The sequence below is a fragment of the Amphiura filiformis genome, chromosome 6 (genome assembly GCF_039555335.1).
Source record: "Amphiura filiformis chromosome 6, Afil_fr2py, whole genome shotgun sequence".
NCBI lineage: Eukaryota > Metazoa > Echinodermata > Ophiuroidea > Amphilepidida > Amphiuridae > Amphiura > Amphiura filiformis.
In genome coordinates this window covers 61,709,266-61,733,603 of record NC_092633.1, presented here as the reverse complement: position 1 = coordinate 61,733,603, position 24,338 = coordinate 61,709,266, and the positions used below count along the sequence as shown (strand labels likewise).

General features: G+C 35.1%; 1 protein-coding gene across 1 annotated transcript in view; it reads right to left on the bottom strand.

Moving 5' to 3' along the window:
- Positions 1–9,265: 9,265 nt before the first annotated feature.
- Positions 9,266–24,338, bottom strand: part of LOC140154686 (unconventional myosin-XVI-like) — a 237,582-nt gene continuing 222,509 nt past the window's right edge. The window contains 5 exon segments of the mRNA XM_072177253.1: positions 9,266–10,151; positions 13,644–13,963; positions 16,554–16,728; positions 19,784–19,908; positions 21,298–21,345. Coding sequence (XP_072033354.1) covers positions 9,903–10,151; positions 13,644–13,963; positions 16,554–16,728; positions 19,784–19,908; positions 21,298–21,345 — 917 coding nt within the window. The 3' untranslated portion in view covers positions 9,266–9,902.

Here is a 24,338-nt window from a genome sequence, read left to right as displayed (position 1 = left end):
TACACCTATCAAAACAAATGCTTTTGAGTAACAAAAATGACCCAAATTTGTCTTAAGAAATTGAATCTAGTGTTATAATTACATAATTATAGGCCATGAAATCAGCTGGCATATATTAAGTTTGTATTGATATTTTATAGTCCTCTTAATGGATCTCCTTACTAATGGTGTATTAAATATCTCAGAAAATGATATTAATTGTCCAGTAAAAAACCAGGGAGACAAAGGGACATAACACCAACATGTTGGGACGGATGTAACGCAAATCAATACTGTGACGTAAATCATACAAAAATTAAAGTAATACAAAAACTAAACAAAATGGTGTCTAAATTATTATTATTTTTCGTATCAAAAGAATAAACATATAAAATAAATTTAAAAAACTGTTTCGATAGCTTGTAAACCAAAGCTACCCTGGAAATGAATTTTTGAGATGCACTTTCAAGATGTTGAATTCATACATACATACATGTAGAAACTGAACATTATTATGGTATTACTAAATGTTAGTGGACATTTTCAATACTTGTCAAAGCCCATACTGTTTTGATGTTATTGTTATTTATTTCCCAACAGCTCTTCAAACCTAAATGTCACACATTTATAAATGCAAGATCTCTAGAGGCTAAATTGACAAGATGTCACCAATATGAAACCATACTCTCATCGAATATTGCATATTGACTCGCATCCCATTCAAGATGATGGGAATCAATGACAACATTCAATTGTTTCCCCCTAACAAATGTTACATCACAGTTTATTCTAAATGTCTCCAGCATACCTTGGATATATTTAAAACAAATAATTATAACATATTTTTAAATGAATTTGCTAACTTTGAAAAACGCCCTCTAAAAACACTCAATATAGGAGTATAATCAGGCTGGGCATTTATACCCATGTCATTTCATGCCACAGTTATTTTCAAGCTATACAAGGGCTTATGCTTTTACAAGGGCTTATGCTTCTATAAATGGAATAACTTCATTTTTTATATTACATCAATGAATTACATTTCTTATTAAATACTTTATAAATGAGCTTGTTATCTTTTTTTATCTATAAATAAGTACAAATATACTGACAGCCCATGTTCACAAAAACATCTATTTTGCTTTTTAAGTCACACATTTGAAAGTTTGAAAACTGGGTATTTATGAAATGAACATAATAACAAGTTATTTGGCTTGATTTGGATAGGAATGAACTTCAGTTCAAAATATTACACACATATTGTTGTGTAAAAGTGAATTAAATATACACTATAATGAAAAGTAGTAGGTTTCTTCTATATGAATTTGTATTTTCAGTCAATAAGCTTTGGACATTTGTCACAACCATATCACTATAAGATAACTTAAGATTATCATAGTCCTATTTGAAATCTAACTATGGTCAACAGCTTTTTCCAGGAACTTGCATCTTGTGTTGAAATTTCCAAGCTGTTCATGGCTGAAAAAATGCCTTCTCGTCACACTTTGCCACACAACACATGTCAGAAAAAGTTGCTGCAAAACATTGAACTTCTTTTATATAGGTCAAGGTGTATATTTTGTGAAATATTTACATGGTAATTCTCTTTATTTTGCCAAGGGGTGGTCAACATTTTTTAACCAATTTCTCCTTGAAAATTGGGAAAAGGGGACTAGAACTCCCCAACTCAAAGTGTTGGGTAATTATGACGAATTGCTGTGTTTTGTGTTATGATATTTGATACAGGTTGAAATCTTTATTGATAGGTCCATATATGCCAAATATCCAAAAGCTTGTGACTCAAAGGCTTTGCTAAAAGCAGCAGTAAGAGAGGTAAATGGAAGGGGAGGTATAACTAAGTGGAAGTGAATGGAGTAAGGATTAGGTAGCTAAATAGAAAATATAATACAAATTCTATATCTCTAAATACGTCAAGTATATTTCCTATCTACAAGACTATAATATAAAATTGGTATACACAGTGGATATTTTAAAACCAGATTTGCTCCCCTGTCACAGAGACTCTTGAATTTACACACTAATTCTGAATCCAGACCACGATTGATTCAGGATGACATGATTTCATAGATTAAATAGCTTAAAGGAGGATTTCGTGATCCTAGCATCCTCTTGTTATGACATTTTCAGTACATATCCACGAAAAAAGCCTATTCCCAAAATTTCAGTTGATTCCGATTTTGCGTTTGCGAGTTATGCATGATTATGTGTATTACACTGCTCCATAGACAATGCGTTGTAATTTCATTCTGGTGCACCAGAACGAAATTCAAACGAAATTTCACGATATCTTTGCTAAACGAATTAATCTGCAAGAAATATTTTGTACATAAACATCATGTAGCCAGAGGTTTCCAGTGATATAAAAATCTCAACTTTTTTTGAGAAAAGTGGGGGGATGAGGCTGTGGATCACGAAATGCCCCTTTAAGATAGCTCCCCAACAGGTAAAGTCCCTGTGATTTGTATGCAATGAGAATTCTTGTATATTAATGAGAGTTGGTCACTCTATCTAACCCATCACAAATGGCATTTTGTATTTATGCAAAACATGTCAAGACTGTGCTTTGCAAAATAAGTGGTAACATGTGCGAAATGGGTGTAGCACTTCATTGAACAAATGGCCCCCATTAAAATATGTTGCTGGACTTAGCCAGTTGGTGTGCAATCTATTTATTATTAGTCTATGTCTGATACTATGTCCAACCATGAGAGGAGATCCCAAACCAATACGGTTTTGGAGTATATATTTTGAATGCCAATATTTTGCCTATGGTTATTCAAAGGATGACAGTATCACTACCAAAATATTCAGGATTAAGCAATAGCGCTATTATATATCTAGGATCAAGGTAAAAAAGGGTGACCCCTCCGATATTCTTTGTGGATTCCTGTTCGAGCTGGGCAAAATATGACAACATTGCCACACATTGCGGGATAAGTGATCTCATTTGAGCAGTTCTGATTGATCTGCATCAAAAACAGTATGTGAATACCTGCCACATACATACACATATTTTGCAAGAACACCCCTACTTGTAATGTGTGCCGACTGGAGACTTTTTTTGACAACTGGGGACTTTTTTATGAGTTGTGTGTCGACCGGGGACTTTTATGTGCTAAACTCCTACCAATCGGGGACCTGTGTATTCTCAAGTTTAGTACAACCGGGGACCTCGCCCTACACCTAAAAAGTACCCAGTTGGAGTAATGCTATTTTTGACATCTTCACACATAGGGGGAGACCTAGCCCAAGTTTTAAAACTGGGGATGTCCCCGCTTTGCGTGAAGTCCCCAGTTAGTTGGAAAAACACAAAAAAAGTCCTCATTCGTAGGGTTTTACAAGCGCACACATTTCCCAATACAATTTTCAATACACTTATCTGCTATCTTACTTGTCTATAATCATGTCATGGCAGCCCTTCCTCAAGAACCACTTTGTTCTTTGTTATTAATTATTGAAGTAATTCATTACACAGACCAATTTACTCCTCGCATGATAATTCATAATTAATTTGGTAAATTATGTTAAGTTATATCACTATTATCAGTGGTTTTAGGAAGAATGCAGGCCTTTGAGGCCGGGCTGGTAAAAATGAACGTGAGCTCATAGATTTCAGTCCAAATGACCCATGAAAATATTGGCTTCTTTCTACATATTGTAACACTGCATATCAGCATGATATAGATGGACTCCTTATATAAACTATAGTTAACTATTACTAGTTTAAGTTTGAACTTACATTCTTCTTATCAAAACATACTATATATCTTCTTCATTCTTTAGTCACTACCTTTCCAATGTATAAAATGTATCAAAAATATGGTGGCTATTTTATCATGCAAGAATGGCTATCACATTTAGATTTCACCTGTTTAGTAAAACCCAGAATCCTGTATATCTTTCATGTAAGCATATACACAAAATAAGCTGAATGTCAAGACTTCATTAAGGGATTTGGCAGCTTTATTCCATAACTTGGTATGCTTACATGAAGGTAATTGTCATATTCCTTTGCAAAGTGCGTCTGCACATATTGAACAGAACAGCCATGATGTGTGCATTGACGGTAACACAGTCTTCTTTTCTCAAGGTTCTTGGGAATTACCGAAATGGTATAATATGGAACAGAACAAAACAAATCACAATAATATGTGCGATTATATATGAACCATCCATACACACACCTGGTTTTAAATGATCTACTTGCATTTAGCCATGTTATAGCCAGATTGCATCTGTTTACAGTACCTAGATATAAAAATTATAAATAAGAAATGAATGATACACAATCCTACACCTCATACAGTAAGCATCTTGGGAGTATACAAGAAACGTAACTAGTTTAACTCGATTCCTTCTAACTAGTTAACTTCATATTGTATGTTGCCTAATATCTGTAGCTTGTTTCACCTTGAGTTTAGTAGTGATGTCAGTTCTGCGTCAAGCATGTCAAAAAAAATGAGTGTGAGTGTTCCTCTGTGAGATGAGGTTATCGCACATGATGCAACCAGCACTTATGTCACTACCAAACTTGGTGTGAAAACAATGTATAGACCTTTTTGTAGTGATGTCACCTAATCGATATTGGGGTATCAGATGTAATTAAACAACATGTGCGTTTCCCACAAGCCTACGGTGTGAAAACCCTGATAACACCAAATACTGCATCTTTCACTTTAGCTTTCACAAAATAATTGTTTAAACTGGAACTGTATACTGGTTACCTTTGTTCCAGCTTGTTTTGATTCTATAAAATACAAAGGATACGGAAAAAAACGCGATGCTATTTGAAATTCAATTTTTGTTTTGTTTCACAATTTTGTTTACCATTTTTGGCGAACTAAATGTGTACTGCGAGCTGGCAATCTCGCGCAGGACGCCTAGCGTCGTACAAAGTTGAACGTGTGTGCCGGCAAGATATTTGTGTTTGGGTGCGGATGACTCAAATGCTGGACCCAATATCGAATGATTGGTGACGTCTGAGAAAAAGGTCTATAGGTGAAAGTACTTGAAAAGAGGGCAAACTGTTTAGAATACACCAAAAACTTGGCACCATTATTAATTTCCAACATTTTTAAATAACCCACAACAGCTGAAAACATGGACTATTCTTCACATGGAAAGACTAAAATTCACAATGCTATAATTTATCATGCTATGTAAGAAAGACAAAAAAAAAATAATTAAGAAGAGAAAAGTTCAAAATGTATCAAAAACATGGGATGGGTAGAAAGTGACATATCAAATGCAACATTTTCAATTTGATCATAAAATTTGGCAATGTTTTCAAAATTTGGTCAGTTATAAAGTTCAATAGTCACATATTTGTGGAATTCAATCTGTGTGCTTCTATAGCAGAAGGGTGTACATTTGAATATATTTCTCACTATTATACTTTCTTTTATCATGGCTTGTTATATGGTCTTACACATCCAATTTTTCCATGGAATACCCTTTACCCATACATAATAACCCTTCTGCCATGGAAGCACACTATTGTAATCAAATCAGCACCATTCTTTTACTGGAAAATGTAGTATTTGTGACTTCAAAATACTTACTGTAAGTGCAAAACATTATACAAAAGTGTTGTGCTTATCTATATATTAAAACAAAGTTTAATGTGACTTGTTCCTACTTAATTATGGAATGTTAATGTCTATAATTGCCGAGGGTCAATTTAAACCAACTGTGGATATAACACTATACTGTTTTTTCTCTTGCGTCTCCAAGTAGCCTTATCCTACGCACACCAATTCAACATCTTTAAATGACCTTAGTCTTCTGACCATTTGGGAATGATAAGTAATAACATGACCTACAATAAACACCAAACATACACAGAAGTCAAAAATAAAGACAAATAGTATATTGATAATGATTAGTCATTTTTGTTTAACAGAAAGAAACATACCTAAGAAAGACCCTAAAAGAAGTTTTTTATGGGGTTAAGTAAATTGATACAGTTCATCCTTGTTGACAGAAGCCAGCGAAACAATTTGGTTCAGGAACTCCCACGAAACAAGAATGAGATAATGTTGGCTGCTTATTGTATTACTGTGTTATGAATTTGAAAGAATTGAGTAGTTTTCCTCTTCATCATTTTACAGGACCCTGCCTTCAAACTACAAAAAATAATATTTTGAAAAGAAAGACCATCCTACCATTTTTGTTAGCATGAAATATATGAAGGAAAGTTGTTCTGGTTTGTATGTGTACAAAGTATATAAATTGTTGTTTTAAGAACAGAATTTATTAAACAAGTAATGAAAGAAAAGAAAAAATATAAAGTAAATACTACATTAAATAAATACATCTCCAACATGTTTTTGATTAACAACATAATCTGCAGTCTGCACTTCAATTGAAAATGCTCTTTCAGTTGTGAAATATAAATTTACTGCATTATACATATCCATGCATTTTAGTATAATTGTCTACAAGATCTGCCTTGGAACCCTGTATGATTCTAAGTACCCTTTGTATTCTGTAGTAACAAGAAACAAATAAATCTTACACAACTTGGTGTTAGTATTATCAACTTGGCATTCATTATAGCCATGTTACATGTACATACACTATGTGTACTTAGCAATTGAAATAAACTTTGACCTTTTTTTTGTGTGTGTTCATCTTTTTTTGAGTCAAAATAATTCATCTTTATGCCCTTATAATGTACATATCTACATTATACCTTCTCTGTATGGCAGGACATTTTTGTGGTATATTTAAAGAACCAAAAAATTTAAAAGCCCCCAAAAATATTTTTAACCCATGAGCTTCAATGAGTAGCTGTCTGAAACTGAATTAAAGAAATGGCAAAACTGTTGAGAGCAGTTCAAATCATGATAAAGTAATACCACTAAAACATTCCAGCTATACAGTACTAACTTATATTCTCCTCATAAAAGAGGATAGCATCTCAAATTGAAATACTTTTAAACATCATTTGATGCTATTCTAAATCTATAGTATACATGTTATATCATGCTATAACAAAGCAAATAAATTAAGTATAAACCACTTGCTATGGACATCAGTTCTAGAAATTTTAACCCCATGGACACTACTGTCTTTATAACAATGCTCCCATCCCCCTCCCCCGACTGACTACATGTAATCACATGATAATCATCCCAGTAATGAGTAACCAACCATAATTGAGCTTTTAGATCTCTCAATCTATAATTTTAAGCTGAATCCACTTCAGTTCTATTGACTATTCTTACCATGTCTCTGATTGGCTCAATGCAAGATATAGCCCTCTTTATAACCAATCAAAATAGTTCTTAGAGGCCAGTAGTGCTCATGGGGCTAAGAAAGCTTTATTCCATGTAACTGACATAATGTGTAATACATGCCAAATAAAAAGAAAGGCCATGCAGATTAAATGGCGATTATGCTGATCATTTTGTACATGTGTGCTATTTCATATGGGCCACTTTTCAGCTATGACTACCTCATTTTGGTATGGTAAAATAGCAACACTATTGGCTGTCAATTTAAATCAGGGCATATTCATTACCAAATCAATATCATACATATTATTTGTTGCATTGTAACTCATCACAAAGGTATATTTGTTAACTATCTATTGCAACTTCAATTAATTCATTATTCATAAACTCAGCACCATATATAAATATATCATAATACTTGTATTACAAATTATTACACTGTTAGTACGAGCAAGTTACTCATGTACAACTATTCAGATGTTATATGATAACTTCTATCTTCAACTGAAAAATTTTTAAGTTGATATCACGTTTTTACTTCACTGAGTACCATCATTCAATCAAATGAGACCAAATGAAGACATACACCACTTGCATTAGTGATCAATAAGTACTAACATGTCCACTACATAAGCCACTGAATACAGTATTTGCTTGGATCTTGTCAATCTACAAAGCATTTTATACACAAGTTATACTCAGGGTTCATATTGTGATCATTAAGGACTCCCTACAAAAGTGATTACATTACGAGTCAAAACGTTGCCCTGTTTGCATGTTGCCAGTAGAGGACAAACAAGTGTTCCACAAGATTATTTCCCACATGATCAGCAAACTTTGATTTTAGTCATGCTGATAATTTAGGTATTCCATCATGTTTCACCATTGTTCATAACTGTGTAACAACGATGCATCCCCGTCATCTGTGTGGTTTAGTAAACTTAGTTTCGAAATAAATCACACAGATGCACCGGACGCGAGTTGTTAAATGGTGATGAACAATGGTGGAACATAAATGAATCCCTTTCAACAATGAAAACAAGCTAAAGATTGTCTAATTCACATGATTATTTCATGACAAATGTCTGTTAGTCATTGCCACTCAACTTGTCAAGAAGATTGGTAATTTCTCTGTTGATATCAGAATCAAACATCAATGTTTAGCCCCTACCTCTAACTGAATTCAATATATAAACACTCAAGTTCCAGGCATGGCAACTTTTACGTGCTTACATGTGACACATATGCTCCATTAACTTGCGTTTGTGTATACGCTACTGGGAAAGTGTTGAATCATCATCGATTAACAACGTTTGGCTAAGGTATAGGAAAAGTGAATTGAAATGCATATGAATGAATTGTATTCTTTTTTGATAATCAATTAATGCCAACTTAGAATTAGCAGGCTGTGAGCCGGAGCTGTGAGCTGTGAGCATTGTGTTTGTCAAACTTTGTCTGGTATTTATGGGTAATATATGAATAAAGAAAAAAACACCACTATCTAAGTTACAAAGATAGTCTGGCAATCACAAAGAAACTATATGGCATCTATAGTAAACATTTTATTTGAATGAACACAGCTGCCAACACCTGGTCCCCAATACGACCGTGATCGTATGTTGCATACTTCAAAGTACAACGCGAACATACAATAGTGGACACAATAATGAAAATACTAACCAATCATGAGTTGGCATGGTTGGATTCACTTCTGCGTTACGCACACACAGGTGTTCATAATACAGTGTACGCAGAGAATCGTCACGCTGTTGATAGCTGTGTTCATTCCAATGAAAATTCTACTGTAGGTACATTGAAATATTTAGTTTCTGTGTGGAAGTCAAGTGATATGTTTACCAAAGAGATTACATATAAAAGAGGCTGGACTCATGAGTCATGACATCCTGTACGTAACACTATGGCAAATCTGCCATATCGGATTGTAATATTGGGAACCAAATAGAGAGCCTTCTGTACCTTAACGTTACTCATGATAACCTGTACGTAACACTATGGCAAATCTGCTATATTGGATTGTCACATTGGGGACCAAAAATCATAGAGAGCCTTCTGTGCCTTAACGTTACTCATGATAACCTGTACGTAACACTATGACAAATCTGCTATATTGGATTGTTACATTGGGGACCAAAAATCATAGCCTTCTGTACCTTTACGTTACTCATGATAGCCATGACTAACAAACATGGAGGAGTCCGAACTCTTTCAATCTAATCTCTTTGATTTTGACTTTTAAGTCAGGTCTGAGTCAGCAGTAACTTTCTTATATTCCCTATCACAACAGCTCTATCTACAGTTTGCATAACACAATTTGTTGGCACATGTTTCATAGATACTGAGTATAGATATGGCAAGAACCTGTTCCATGGAACAACTTGAAAAACACTTTTGGTACAAAATTGTTACAAATATGTTCATATGGAGTCTTATCGACACCCAGACACAGCTCTGTCCTCATGGAAACGGCTGTTAAATTACTCTCCCCATATCGTGGCTTACAAATGAATGTTTTTAAGCTTACACACAACTTTATTTTCTTCTTAACAGTTTGCATCAAACAATTTGGGGCTTATCTGGGTGGTGTACCATCTAGAAACACTTTCTTGAATATTAGAGTATTCCAGTAGTAAAAACACCAATTCCTTATGAGTGATTGTTGTTACTACCATCACCACCCTCCATAGCCATCTTTTTCATCACTATCTCACGCTTCCATTCTGGCATTGCTTGTAATTTCTTCTCAAATTCAACGGCTTCATGATCGACATTCTTGGCTATTTCTTCTTGCTTCTTCTGTTCCTTCTTCATCATCATCTGCTTCTTCCATTCTGGGATACCCGCCCACTTGGCTTCCTCTGCTTCAACTTTACGCCGCTCTTCATCTTGCTTTTTCTGGTGAGGGATAAAAAGAAGTGAAAATAAGAAAAAAGAAAAACAGTAAAATAATAAGTATACTATTTCAAACATCAGCTGTTAAGTGAGATTAGTATTTTGATGCTCAACACCACAGTGGGAACGGAAAAATGGGGAAACAGTATGAACAAGAATTTGTATGTGTGTATTATGTAATGTAAGAAATGTTTTGCGCTTTGCCAATTTCTTTGCTTGTTTTTAAATTCACAATTTTGGAGGTTTTGTACATAGACCTAAATTAAACATTTGGTCATGTTTTTTATGTTGGGCACCAGTTGCGTTGCATGTGTATTTTTCAAACAAATCACATGCTTTTACAGGTTTGGTACTATAACTTCAAAAGTTTACATTAGAACCCAATAAAAGTATATATATTCTGAGAGCATATACTCAGACGATTTCAGAAACGATACAATGGTAGTCATTATACAGGGTGACCCATATAATATACAGGGTGTAACAAGCAAAATAAGGATGAAAATATTAATTCAGTTAGGGGTGTCACCCCTCGACGTACATTGATAATGTAAAGTTTTGACACATGTTTAATATAGTTAACTTAATTACCCACCCAGCCATATGGAACTTTTAGCGGTCAAGTACTTTAATTATGTAGATACAGGGTGGTCAAAAATCTATCAATATTTATATGAATTTCTTCAAAACACCCCTTATCTGGCAGTGGAGATGCAAATTTTCATGATTGAGGCATCTAACTAGATGTAAAATAAGCTCAACAATCCAGTTTTGAAAGTTAAAAGACAATTCGACAAAGCGTTTTCGTAAAAATGGACTTTTTGGATCAAAATTGAGCATGAGGGCGCTCTTTCAGATTTGCCGCAAACTTTCTATGTTTTACTAGTTTTTAGTAAAGAGGATCACAACCAAGGTCTGCTTAAGAAATTTGAGCCATTTATCATGTTTCGTTTGTCCGTGGCACCCTTTTGAATGTTGCCTACATTAAATCCCTAATCAAATACATAGAGGTCAACAAACTTTATTAATGAAGAAACAAGTAATTAGTAATTTTTAATTGTCTAATTAACAAATACTGAGGCAATGAATACTAAACATGATATCACTTGGCTGAGATCAAGTACAGAAACAAGTAGAAATCCATTGTACAGCATTGTGATCCTCCGCCACATGATCACCATTGTACAGCATTGTGATCCTCCACCACATGATCCTCCACCACATGAGCCACCCCTGACTAATTAGACTTAACGAGTTACAGTAATTAGTACAAATGAAAATCATTAATTTTTGTTTCAGAAATTGAAAGACCAATGTCTAAGGAAAAAAATAGTACTAAACAAGCTCATAATAAATTATAAACAAGCTACATGCATGTAAACACGTTTTGATGAGTAAGAATGCTACAAAGCCACCCTTTTTAGGTGCCCAGTATAAAAAACATGACCATTTACATGTTTTTATTTTTGCAGCAGTTGTGGTGAGTGCAAAATTTAATGTGCTGCAAATATTTCCACTTTTGCAGTAAAATAAATTCTGGTCATTCACATGGATCCATCTAATGATGTATTTGGATGCGGCAAACTTATCAATCATCATCAAAACTAATGGGTGCCAAATATTTTGACACATCTGCAAACATGAATCCCAGATTAGGCAGATGAAAGTCTATTCTGAGCTTTCCAGCACACATTTCCAAAATAATAAGGGAGGCAAACTTTTTCATTATTTATTTACTTTCATTAATCAACAAAATATGGGTGTTAAATGTTAAATAGCCTTAGTGGTGTTAGAGACTGGAATCAGTTAGTCCTTTCTCGTTACCCAAAAGGCTAGAGCAAATATTGTACAGTCTAAAAAGGATTGTCAAGATGCACGTCTTACAAAATGGCCTTTCCTGAAAGACGTAAAAGTTTGTAGAAATTGGCCTAGTTGGGCCAGCTTGGCGTAGACTGAGGGTGGGGGTAGTGCGAGCCGTAACCCTCTCCTATTATGGGTTGTTGTGGAGTTTCTACGGGAAGATCATTTAAAACAAACAAACAAACATAAACTGATGAACTCAATAAAAAGTCAGGAAATTGAGATGAATTGACATTTAAGTTTTGTAAGAGATACTCTATGATTGTTTAATATTGGGGGTAACTTATGAATTTGGGGTGGGGGAAAGAAAGAGAAAAAACAATTCTTGTTCATCTTTTTTTTGAGAGAGAGAGAAAATTTCTGGCGCAACTTCAGAATATGGTATACCGTAAAACCTCGTCTACAAGCATATAGAGTGCTTTTGATGAAAGCTAAATTAATCCAGACACCATCCATCGACAAAATTATAATATTATGGAGTTTGAGCAAATTAATTACTGATTCAAGCATATACAAACAAGTACTATTGTAAGACCAATCTTTTGCATTGGCATATTTACAGCTGTCTCGTATTGATTTAGTTTTCATCAAAAACACTCTATATGCTTGTAGACGAGGTTTTACGGTACCACTCTTGTCATACACATTCTTATTATTTTTAGACTGGCAGATACTCAGAGAACAAAGCACAGAAGTGCAGGCCTAAAAATGTGCGGGCAGGTGACAGGAAACTCCGAATGCAGCACTTTTTTTGTTAACTTCATGATCGCCCATAATAAATCCAGATACAGGCCTCCTAGCTCCGATCAACGCATCTCTGCTTATACCAACAAGGCAAAGAAAACTATGTAATTGAAGCGTTATATCAGCTCATTTCAATCACTACATAGCAATGGCATTTCATCATCAGCTGTCAGACAGCATTGCTAATGACATATGGAGATCTAGTGGAGTAGTCGGTGCAATTAAATTGGATTCTCTTAAACATCAATACCCATCACTCTCTGTACAGAACCTACTATTTGTTCTGCATTCCATTTGCTTTTTGTTTGATAGATTGAATGATGACCTTGGTGTTTTTAATTGTTTGATTTGACTTTCTAATTTAAAACTTCAACAGTTCAAATTTGGTAAGGAAGGAACCCAAAAGATAGATGATGTCCTAAACTAGTATTCGTATGGATGAAGGGGTTAAAATGATTACATTTCTCCTAGATGCTCTTACACACATTGATGTTATTTCGACCACAGACTCCAGGTGCTATGTTTCGACCCACTTTCAGTTTTGTTACAGATGGGGCGGGAGGGGGTCTTCTATGAAAGGAAACTAGGTATGCTTACAAGACATCAACAATCGTTTAGATCCCTGCTCGGTTTACAGGGCAGTAAGTCATTTAGCTTATTTCCATTTCAAATCATGACCCGGTTGTATGAACACAACACTGGAATTATGTCACTTGAATAAAAGAACACTTATCATTATTCTACCATTTGGATCAAATCAAATGTAGAATTTCCTAGATATGTCAGGTTAGGGAAGAGCACTTATGTTATTATCTATAGGCCTTCAGTTTAATACCCATCCTCTACATATCTCATCTTCTCATCAAAGAAGCAAGGATAGTCATATCTTACCAGGTCCTCTCGTAACTTCTTTTCTCTCATGGCTCTCTTCCATGGAGGCAAGCTGGCTAATTCTTCCTCAAGCTCAGGTGGAAGACCACTAGATCCATTAGCAGGTGCAGCTGGCTCTGCCTTGTTATTCTTCTTTGGTTTAGGTTTTGGTGCTGGTCCTGGGGGAGGAGTCTTCATAGCAGGGGCCATAGGAGGAGCATTATATTGTTGTGGTGCTGAAGGAGGTGGAGGAGGGAAGTCCGGTTCCACTCTTGTTTTTGGTGACACACGCGGAGGTTCGACACGAGGAGGTTGAGGTGGTTGAGGTGCATTTTCAAGTACTGCATTTAAAAAAAGAAAAGTTTGATGACAAATAAGTTAAAATAACAAATAGGGTGTGCCACTTGTTAGTCAATAACATTGAGAAAGAAAGAAAGAAAGAAAGAAAGAAAGAAAGAAGGAAAGAAAGACAGAAGGAAAGGAAAGAAAGAAAGAAAGAAAAAAGAAAGAAAGAAAATGAAACAAAAAGTTTACATCATATTCTAAATCTTAATTTTGGTAAAAAATGTAGAAACATTATCCTGAACTTCTTGTGAAAATAATCTCAGAGGCCCTTCACCACTTGTACCTGCTCTAGAAATAATACTTCAATTTGATTAGCTATAGCCAGGAAAGCAGTCATTTGATCTTCCCTTCACCATTACACTATGATCAATTGCTCCAATACTTTGTCATCACTTGACAATCAACAAACATATCGGCAAATACAAATAAAAGCAGACTATTATTTCATATGTGAATTATGAATTCCAATTCTGTGAGTTCGTACATTGGTTAAGAAAAAAACAACCAATAGAATCATTTTATGAAATCTTTGACCTCGTGTACACTTGGTAAAGGTTGGAATTTGATTTTGACCTGGAATTTGATTAAAGAAAAAACAACCAATAGAATCATTTTGTAAAATCTTTGACCCCGTGTACACTTGGAAAAAGTTGCAATTTGATTTCGACCTGGAATTTGATTAAAGAAAAAACAACCAATAGAATCATTTTGTGAAATCTTTGACCTCGTGTACACTTGGTAAAAGTTGCAATTCAAATTTGACCTGGAATTTGATTAATGAAAACAAACCCCAATAGAATCATTTTGTGAAATCTTTGACCCTGTGTAGTGTGTACACAAAGGTTGCAATTCGATTATGACCTGGAATTTGATTTGACAGGAAGATTACCATCAATTGATGTGAGTCTGTGTGTGTTTATACTATCAGCATAATATCTTCACACAAATATTAAATTGACTTCAATGCAGACAAGCATGAAATTGACATCAAATAATTTGACTGAACTGTTTATACAAGCAAAATGTGCGATTTGATTATGTAAGTCCCCAAATAAATTCAACTTAATGATGCTCCTCAGTAACATTTGATAGCAACTTTGGAAGTAGTAAATGAATAAAAACTGTACCTTTATACACTACATTTGGGATGGCATTCTATTGAATTTGATAGTGAGTAAGTCAAAATCAAACGGCTCCCTTTCATTGTGTAAATGGGGTCTTTCATTAGTGTTTATTACACACAAGATAAAATATCTGTACAGAGGGTCAAAGATACACAAAAACAATTATACACATGAACTTGGACACAGACACACAAAAAAACACATCAACATTCACCCTTAAACACCCAAAAAACAATGAAAAGCCTCCACCATACACAAGGTATACCCCACCCCAGCCAACACTAAATGCAGTGAAGGTGCACACTATTTAAACCCAAGCCTATTTCAGTCTGCGCTCACCATACAAACATACCATAGACAGTAATTCTGCTGTTTATGTAAGCACAAACACCCACCCACCCCTACCATCCTGTGCCAGCAATCGTGGACCTTTTTATGCTATCATAAAATGATAGCATAAAGGATAAAATGAGGATGTCTGAAACCATGTTTAACCAACAGGACCAAAAAGGTGAATTTTGTGTGTATATATCCGTGTAATATGATACATGTATGTGTATGAAAAAGGTCTACCATTTTAAATATTTTAAATACACAATAGCAGGCATATCTCTACAATGAATTTGCATGCAATTGCGACTCTACTGAAGGTCTCTCATGCGAACCAAGGACTGTGCTTGTTTGCAGGTAGGTGATTAGGTCCCCAGTTTAAATGTAGAAAGCTGTGTGTGTGTCCTCGTTTGCAGGCAAGCATCTACATGCACACCCCAACCCTAAGACAAACACACACCCATCCCCCCCACCACCACCACCACCACCAACATTTTGTGATTCATTCTAGCTCCAATGTAGTATTAGTGTTAACTTTCAAATGGCATGTAGATGCTAAAGCTATGGCAATTCAATAGAGAGTCATTCTGAGCACTATTTAAAATATGGTATCAAAATGACTATGTTTGTACATATCTTTTATATGATTTGCCAACACAATGAGAACTGAGAAATGATACTGAAATGGATATTGTATTCATGCTCATACAATGAACATGCTGTGTTGATACTGAATGTGCCAAACATTGTTTGGTTGCTAACATAGGTTTTTCTGTAAGGGACACACACTTGCGTCCAAAGAAAATCCATGGTTCAATCCTATACAAAATGCACAAGCCAGGCTAGCTTAGCCTATAAAAAGCATGCTGGCCCTTCATAGTTAAAAGGATGAACATTAGTTCCTGTATATTAATATGTCACTGCCCTATATCAAATTCTACAACCATGCTACACTAAATTATGATACAAATCATTTTATTCAGTAAAATACAAAATTAATCCAACTTTCAAAATCAATGACTTGTACAAAGTTGAGTAATAACACCCTATCTTTATCATTTGATTGAAAATGGCAACCTGGCCACATTCATGGTATTATCCTATGACAATCCTATCATAAATATTGTTCTACCTTGTCTCCTGTATGCCTCTTCCAACGCTGGCCGTATCCTCACAAACGCTTGCAACTCCCGGATAACTTGCGCCATAATATTATCCTCAATATGGAAAGTTTCTGTGTCCGTGTTTTGGTTATCCATCTTGACTTTTTTTGCAACTTGATAACTTGTATTTTGTCCAGAACTCGCCTCAAAATGTTTTTAGCTAGATTTTTGCGAGTGTCTACGTGAGTTTTTCGGCCCTGTGATCAGAATTTTTCTCATTACATTATTTTGTTGTCGTCACATGAGATAAATTACTGACGTCACGAGGGATGTTATGCTCTTTGAACAGGAGTCATCACAGTACCAACAACCACTGAAGATGCAAGTTGATTTACAGTTGCCAAAAGATTTCCAGCCCAAGTTGATGCATATAGCCTACGCAAAATTGCACTAAGTAGCCTAATTCTAACGTGGTGACAAATGCGCCTAAGCCCTAGTAACTTTAAAACACTTTTCCTCCCACGTGATATTTATTCGAAATCCTTAATCAGTCAATTAAGTGTGATATGAAGTTTATGAACACTCTTACTTTTTAATAAATGATAATAGTAATGATACAGGTGCAAAACCATCAAATAAAATGAAAGAAAATGCGGATATTATTGAAAATTTACAATTCTGAAATTGATAATACATGCCTCATATTAGCAAAATCCACTAGAAATGTTACTGAAACCTCCCAAATAAATGTGATTGAAGTCTTCAGGCTTAAAATATAACAGATTATAACAAACTTGTAGTACGGAAATAAGTTTTGGACAAGCATGACAATGACCAGACTATTTGGGCTACAAACCAAAAACCTTGGCAACACTAAGTCAATCCAGAAAGATAAAGTGCCAAATTGAAGTTGAGTTTCTATATTACATTGAAGATTATTAACTGGTGATGATGGATTGAGCTAGATGTTGAAATATAACTGTCAACAATACCATATGAACACTGTATGTCACAAATCCATCTAGGATGCCAAAATAACAGCAATTCAAATTGTGATTTATTTTTATCTACATCGGCTTGTCAATTCTGGTTGTTTTCTTCATACAGATGAAGAGAGAGAATCAACAATATTGAATAGAAACTGCTCACTGTACAATTGTTCTATTTCAAAGTGCGTAAATTGTGATGTTCTAAATTGCAAACCCTGCAGGCACCTCCAGATACATAAATATGTATGGTTTCACTAGTTCGGGGGGCAGTGTCATCTCCTAGGGACAGTGGCACCTACCCACTAACAAAACTTAGCCATAAGGACCCCACCCCTCCATCCAGTTGTAGAGCTATTTATTGGTAACTTAAAAGAATTTTACAAAGGGTAACTAGTTAAATCTCATGTAATAGTGTATTATAAAATAGGTATGACCTTTTTTTTTGCTTGTCAATTTTGAGGGAAAGTTGCCCCCCCAAAAAATACAAGTTATGTTACTGAATTGGGGGGGGGGGGTAGCAAAGTCTTCATTTCCCTAAAGCCAAACTGGATATGGAAAATGACAAGAAAAAACTCTCCACCCTTGATTTAAAAAACAATTGCAATTTTCTGGCATTGTGAATAGCGATTAAAAAAAAGATCATTTGTACTACATGTACATGAAATTGTCATTTTTAAAACAAGTCTTCAAAATTATGTGGCATGGAAATTCTTCTTCCAAATTGTCCATTATCACTACTTGTCCTACTGCTTGAAGCCTTCCAAACTTGTTTCAAGTTGGCTGTCACTTTCATAAGTCTCTTGGGTCATCTTTTGTATAGTGTTGCTGATTAATATCCTAACCCTTCATTCCCCTGTTCTTCTGATAGATGTTTAGAGGTAACCCAATGCCATATTAGCACATGCCTAAGGGCTCTGTCTAGATGCTATGCACTGCAATGAAGGTCTACAGTTTTCCTGTCCATCTTGGGCTTGATATTTAGCTTGATGTGAGAAAATACATTCACATGAATGATATAATGTGGTGTCAGTTTGGGAAAATTACTCTGGTAATGTCTTCTCTTCTTATGCAGTCTAATATTAGCAGGTCTCCACCCACTGTGGTCTTTTTCCATGCATTTGACTTTCCCATCATCATAATTTAGGGTATATTTCTGTCCAATCCATCTCGGTAAAGTGGCTAAAGTTATGCAAGCCACTTGAAGTAAACCTGTTCAGAATGCCATCATCTAGTCCCAAAGATTTATGGATGAAAGTACTTCTTCAGTTCGCCTGCCAGCACCTTCAATCCTTCTCAAACTGGAATCAAATGTTTGTTATAAATGCCCAGGTTTCAGCAATTGATGGTACAAGTGTCTGGTACATGCATGCAGGGTTAAGGAGTCTAATCTTGTTCACTTTTGTATTGTGGTACACCAACAATTGGTGAAAAGACTTGGCTTGTTCCAAAATATATTCTGCAATTTTAATGTTGACATCTGTTGGCACTTTCCTGATAATTTGAGTCTTGCTAGGGTTGATTTCAAGGCCTGTGGGTAGGAAATGGATTTGTAGATCAGGGAGACACATTCTTGAAGATCGTCTACAGGATGTTGTTGACTGGAAATATGTCCAATTTCTTCTGTTGTTTTTAATTTTGCCAGGCTTGGCATAGAGTAGCATATTCCATAGCCCTTTAAGCTGCTGTTGTCAACAGACTTTTTGCTCTTTCATTTCTTACAGAAAGTTTACTTATTTTAATGTGAAAACCATGAAACAATATTTTGAAGTACAAAAAGATTAAGAATGAGATGATACACTCTTCTTGTAGTGTATACCTAATGAAATGAATGATGATGAAGGGTTACATTATCTATCATGTATTAATAGTGGAAATGATGATGGTTATCAACCTGATCGAGTAATCTTTAGATCCTTTGGCTTTGTGCAGTCAATGATGTGATTGCAAGAGAAACTGGAAGCACTTTCAATAATTGTAAGCGTTCACTCAAAGCACTTTACTTCCATGTACATTGTACATGGAGGCAACTTGGAAAGATGCCACATAGATAAACAACAGCCTTCATGTGCTCATGTCACTAACTGCACTGGGCCAATAAGCACCAAAAGAATTACTGAGATGGAGAGTTGTCTATTCCCATGTACTTCGTGAAAGAAGATGATTGACCCTATAATAGTCTTAACCATGCTTAACATCACAAATGACGATGAATGTAAATAATTCCCTAGTCATAATTTGTATGCATTTCTATATCCTTCAGATTAATTTGCCATGTACGGTGTGTCAAGTACAACCAGTCCGTAAAGTGCCAATGACTGGTTAGGGGTTATGGCAACTAGACCAGGTGACCCTTCACCCTTGCATGCCTGGGATTTCATGTTGGCCACGGCATGAACTAATTGAAAGATTAGAAAATCATATAGTATCATTTATGACATTAATGCCACATGCCTAGGAAGCAAACCTTGTGTAAATCAAATTGTTTTGGTAGTCCCTGTATCTTTTATCCCAATCTGCCCCAAACCCTAGCCTGTCTGCAGTGGTGCACCCATTGTAAGGCAGGATTTACTTCAACTGAACTGAACTGGTTATTTCTGAGTACAGAGGGCAGCATTGCAGATTGAAATAGGCATTTTAAAGTGGCCAGCTCATCTGTTCCTAATATTGACCTATGACCTCTTTACATTTAAAAACCATGATTGAACTAATGTAGCCAGGACATGTGTCGTGAAGATTTGACAGCAAGATGCCCTTTCGAAATTTTCCATTCAACTCCATAAAATCAACCAAATCAATAGTATACACACAGATGAAGCTTCCTATATTGCACCTGTAGTTTGAAATACTTAGTTGTTAGTTGTCACTTCAATCCCATACCATGCATTAACTCCAAGAGCTAGCTTTATCATGCTGTTCAATTTGTTTCCTGAATCCTACTAGCGTTTGACATACTGTCTGGTTAGAGGTATGAAGTAGCTCCACTATGTAAAATCAGGTTCTCACCCGTACATTATGCCCTTTTTGGAACATGAATGTGATTAGAGCTACCTAATATCCCTGTCACAATTCTTTTGCATCATTTTGCTTATGGTATAGTGTGTCCCATCTCAAGTTGAGAGAAATGCCATGTTGTATTTCGCAGTGGCAGATCCGAATCAGTGCGTTCATGCGGCTGCCCTTTTAGGGGTGTGTATACCCCCGTGGGGTTAGGTTAGCATATGTGTGCAATCCTAATCTGCCATTGCAAAATCCAACATGGTGTTACTTTCAACTTGAGATGAGATGGACTATAGCATATTAAGAGTAATGAAATACAGATTGGCCGATTGATGCTGGTCGTGGAATATTGATATCTTATTGGGTAAAGTTGCTTCAGTTCTTGCAAATCACAGGGTTTGCTTGTCAGCAAATGCAAAAGGTTTGTGACAGGTATTCTATGTGATAACTTTAAACCAGATTATTCCAGACTGTTTAAATCAAATCCAGATCAAACATACAGTAACATGACATAATGCATGCATTCTGTGCCAATGTGTATTGTAAGTTGTAAGTACACTATGCAATCTGATTAGATCAGAATCTGTTCTCTTCACCTTCCATGTTAATGCATAGTATTCTACAAGCTGAATTCAAATGCAGCATCAGGTAGAGAGCTCTATATTAACGTAACAAAATAAGATGTTCCTCTCGTCAGGGTGAAATAACTTCATAAGTTTCAACCAGACAGTATGTCAATTCTAGTTATTGAACAATCATCAAAAAAGCTTAGCTTTTGCACACTTACCACTGTCCTCTGTGTCTACATGTAATTCACCTAATTCATCACCAGACTCTAAATACAGACAAAATAGAATATCCCATGGTACAAATGTTTATTTACTTCATCAATTAAAAAATTAAAAACTTATATATCTCAATTAACTAATGCACAAATTGACTCTCTAAAAGTTTTGTCATGCAGCTCTGGAAGTAAATAACACCTCTACCTGAAAACAGAATTTCTACAGGTGTCTTCATTTGATCTTCAAAGGAGGACCCTGACTGACTGATTCTGTTTATGGAAGGGTTTAATACCTTACTCACATTAGCAGTGTAAAAAGTAACACATCAAGGCACTTGTGGCGGTGTAAGAATATGTGAACAATGCCCTTTCATCTCAACAGGTTCTCTGAGTCTTGAGATATGTCAAAATATACAACACTCATTTTGCACCATTACTGCCTTAGAGCAGGAACTGCAAGTAAGGTGCTTGTCCAGGAGAGGGAAGCTGGGGGCTCAAGCCTCCCAGGTTTTATGCCAAAAACAAATTTGCATATTTTTGGTAAATTTTATTAAATCAGCCCTGTTTCTTAGCCTCCTGCCCCTGCAAAACCTAGAGAATTGAGGGTGCATTGTGATGAATTCCTGGACACATTCCATGGTAAGATGCATGTAGAAATTTCTTAAAATAAGATTGAGTGTCCAGTACCTTGACATTAAGAAACAGACACATGTCAAAGTACTGAATCCACTATGCCTGCCTGTCATTCATGCAGATCAAAATAGTGCACCTTTGGTTGTTGCTGATAAATGCGGTAAGTATATTTTTTAAGTCTCCAAGCATGACGCACCAAGATGGCAGAATTGCCATAGGGCTACACAAGGGGCAATTCTGAGTTGGTACTCTTTGGGTTTAATGTCTTTGCACATGCCATATGGAACCAATGTGCATGGCATGTTCATGGACAAATTAACATAAGCAGTCACCACCATCCACTTATAGTAATTTGATCTCACTTTCATAATATTATTATGTTTCAATTGTCTCTTCCCTATGTAAATTTGTTAAGGTAAAAAATATATATACTACAGACATTCAAAACCAAATCAGATATAACCTTTTCCAACATATCTATGTGACGCATTAAAAGGAACAAAATAATGCACCTATATTTTCATAGGCAATTTAAACTTGCCACCATTTTGAATTTGATTGCATCTGATTTTATAATTTGATTTCATTATAATTTGATTATTTCCATTTCATTTGTCATGTTTGTTTATTTTGTTAATCAAATTGTAATGGAAGTATCTGAAAGCTATTTTTGAACACAATGATCAAATTATGACAAAATATTGTGTAACTTTAATATTTCCTAGACTGACATTCTACACAGTTGTATGACATCATTTTTATTTGCACTTCTGAATATGTGAGTTTATTCATGGGACCTTCTTTCATATCTACATAGGTGACTATGAAATGAAAACATTTCTAATAGTCATTTTATTTGGATGTGTTAATATACAGGGATTTGAATGACCTGTATAAATAATTGCGAGAGTGTGAATTATAGTAAGACAGATGACATCCTATTTACCTGACTAGTTTCATTTCATATCATGGTTGTTTGATGTGATCATTTATTAATTTTCTAACAAAACATTATTATAATGTTCAATTCTAGACTTGAATAATACCAACAGCTATCACACTATTAATAAACTATATACACATATATTTTATATTAATTTTTAACATAGATTTTTGTTTCTATATCAAATTATTCATCTTTTCTGCTTATTGTGGTAATTTTAATTCTATAAATTGTACATTTGTGTGCAAATTGAGGGCACTATTTACATATTTTGAATTTAAATTATCAAAATAATGAGTTATACCTTACATTTTATGATAAAAGGGTTTTTTGAAAATTCCCTTGTCATTTGTTAGTCTGTTTGCTGATGTTCTAATAACATTTTACAAGATGCAAACAAGATTTTATATAAATAGCACCATCGTTGTTCAACTTTTCTTTAAAATGACTCAGTTATACACGCCACCAAACAACCGTGCATAGTTGGCACCTCTTTCCACAAAACTGTAAGTGGATCAAAACAATATCATTGTTTAAGAGCACAGGAGAAACGTAATGGCAGGCATGAGACTGCACTTTCCTAAAAAAACTGAAAAAACTGAAAATGCTGCGTGAAATTGGGCAAAAAGTACCAAAAACAGGCTGAAATTAAATAAAGTTGCCGAAATTTTGACTATAAAAAAACTGAATTCAGTTTTTAAACTGAAAATTCTCATGCCTGTAATGGACATTTTAAACCTAGGATGTCACCTATGTTTATCTGCAATACAAATTTCACATGAATGTATGTGGTTTTATTGGTTTTCCTTAATGACTTTGTGGTGAATTCAACTTCTGACCTGCTATTCACAAATATCTTTAATTACTATCACACAAAGGACACAAACATGACTATGTGTATCTTCACATAAATGCCTCACTAATATAACTCTTACAACGTTAACTGGTGCATTCACTCTTCATGATGAAATTACAGCATTTGTGCAAGACTTCTTTCACAATTAGCTAATCAAAAATGACTTTGATGAAAAACTCAGATAATGGCACGTCTCACAAAAATATAGATATTATATTATATAAATAGACATTGTAAGGTGAAATTGGGATATTTTTCCAAACAATTTGAAACAATGATCCATTTTTATTCCAAAATTGAAGGGTGGCCATTGCTATATACCAGAAACCCCAAAATGCAACCCAAATGTTGGGGCACATCCTGGTATGGTCATTTGTACTGAATAACTCCCACGGGATTGTTTACATCCGCTTGCACTGAAATACATCCAATTTAATTGGTATATCCCACAATTTTCAAAATGTTCGCCCATGGGTCGAACAAAACAGTTTCTTTACTCCAAATGCCTATTCATTATCCATCATCAGTTTTCTATGCCAATAGTGATATACTCCCTCAGGAAGAAGGAACAACCATGATCAATATTATTCAGGTTACTGACTTGGACCACAG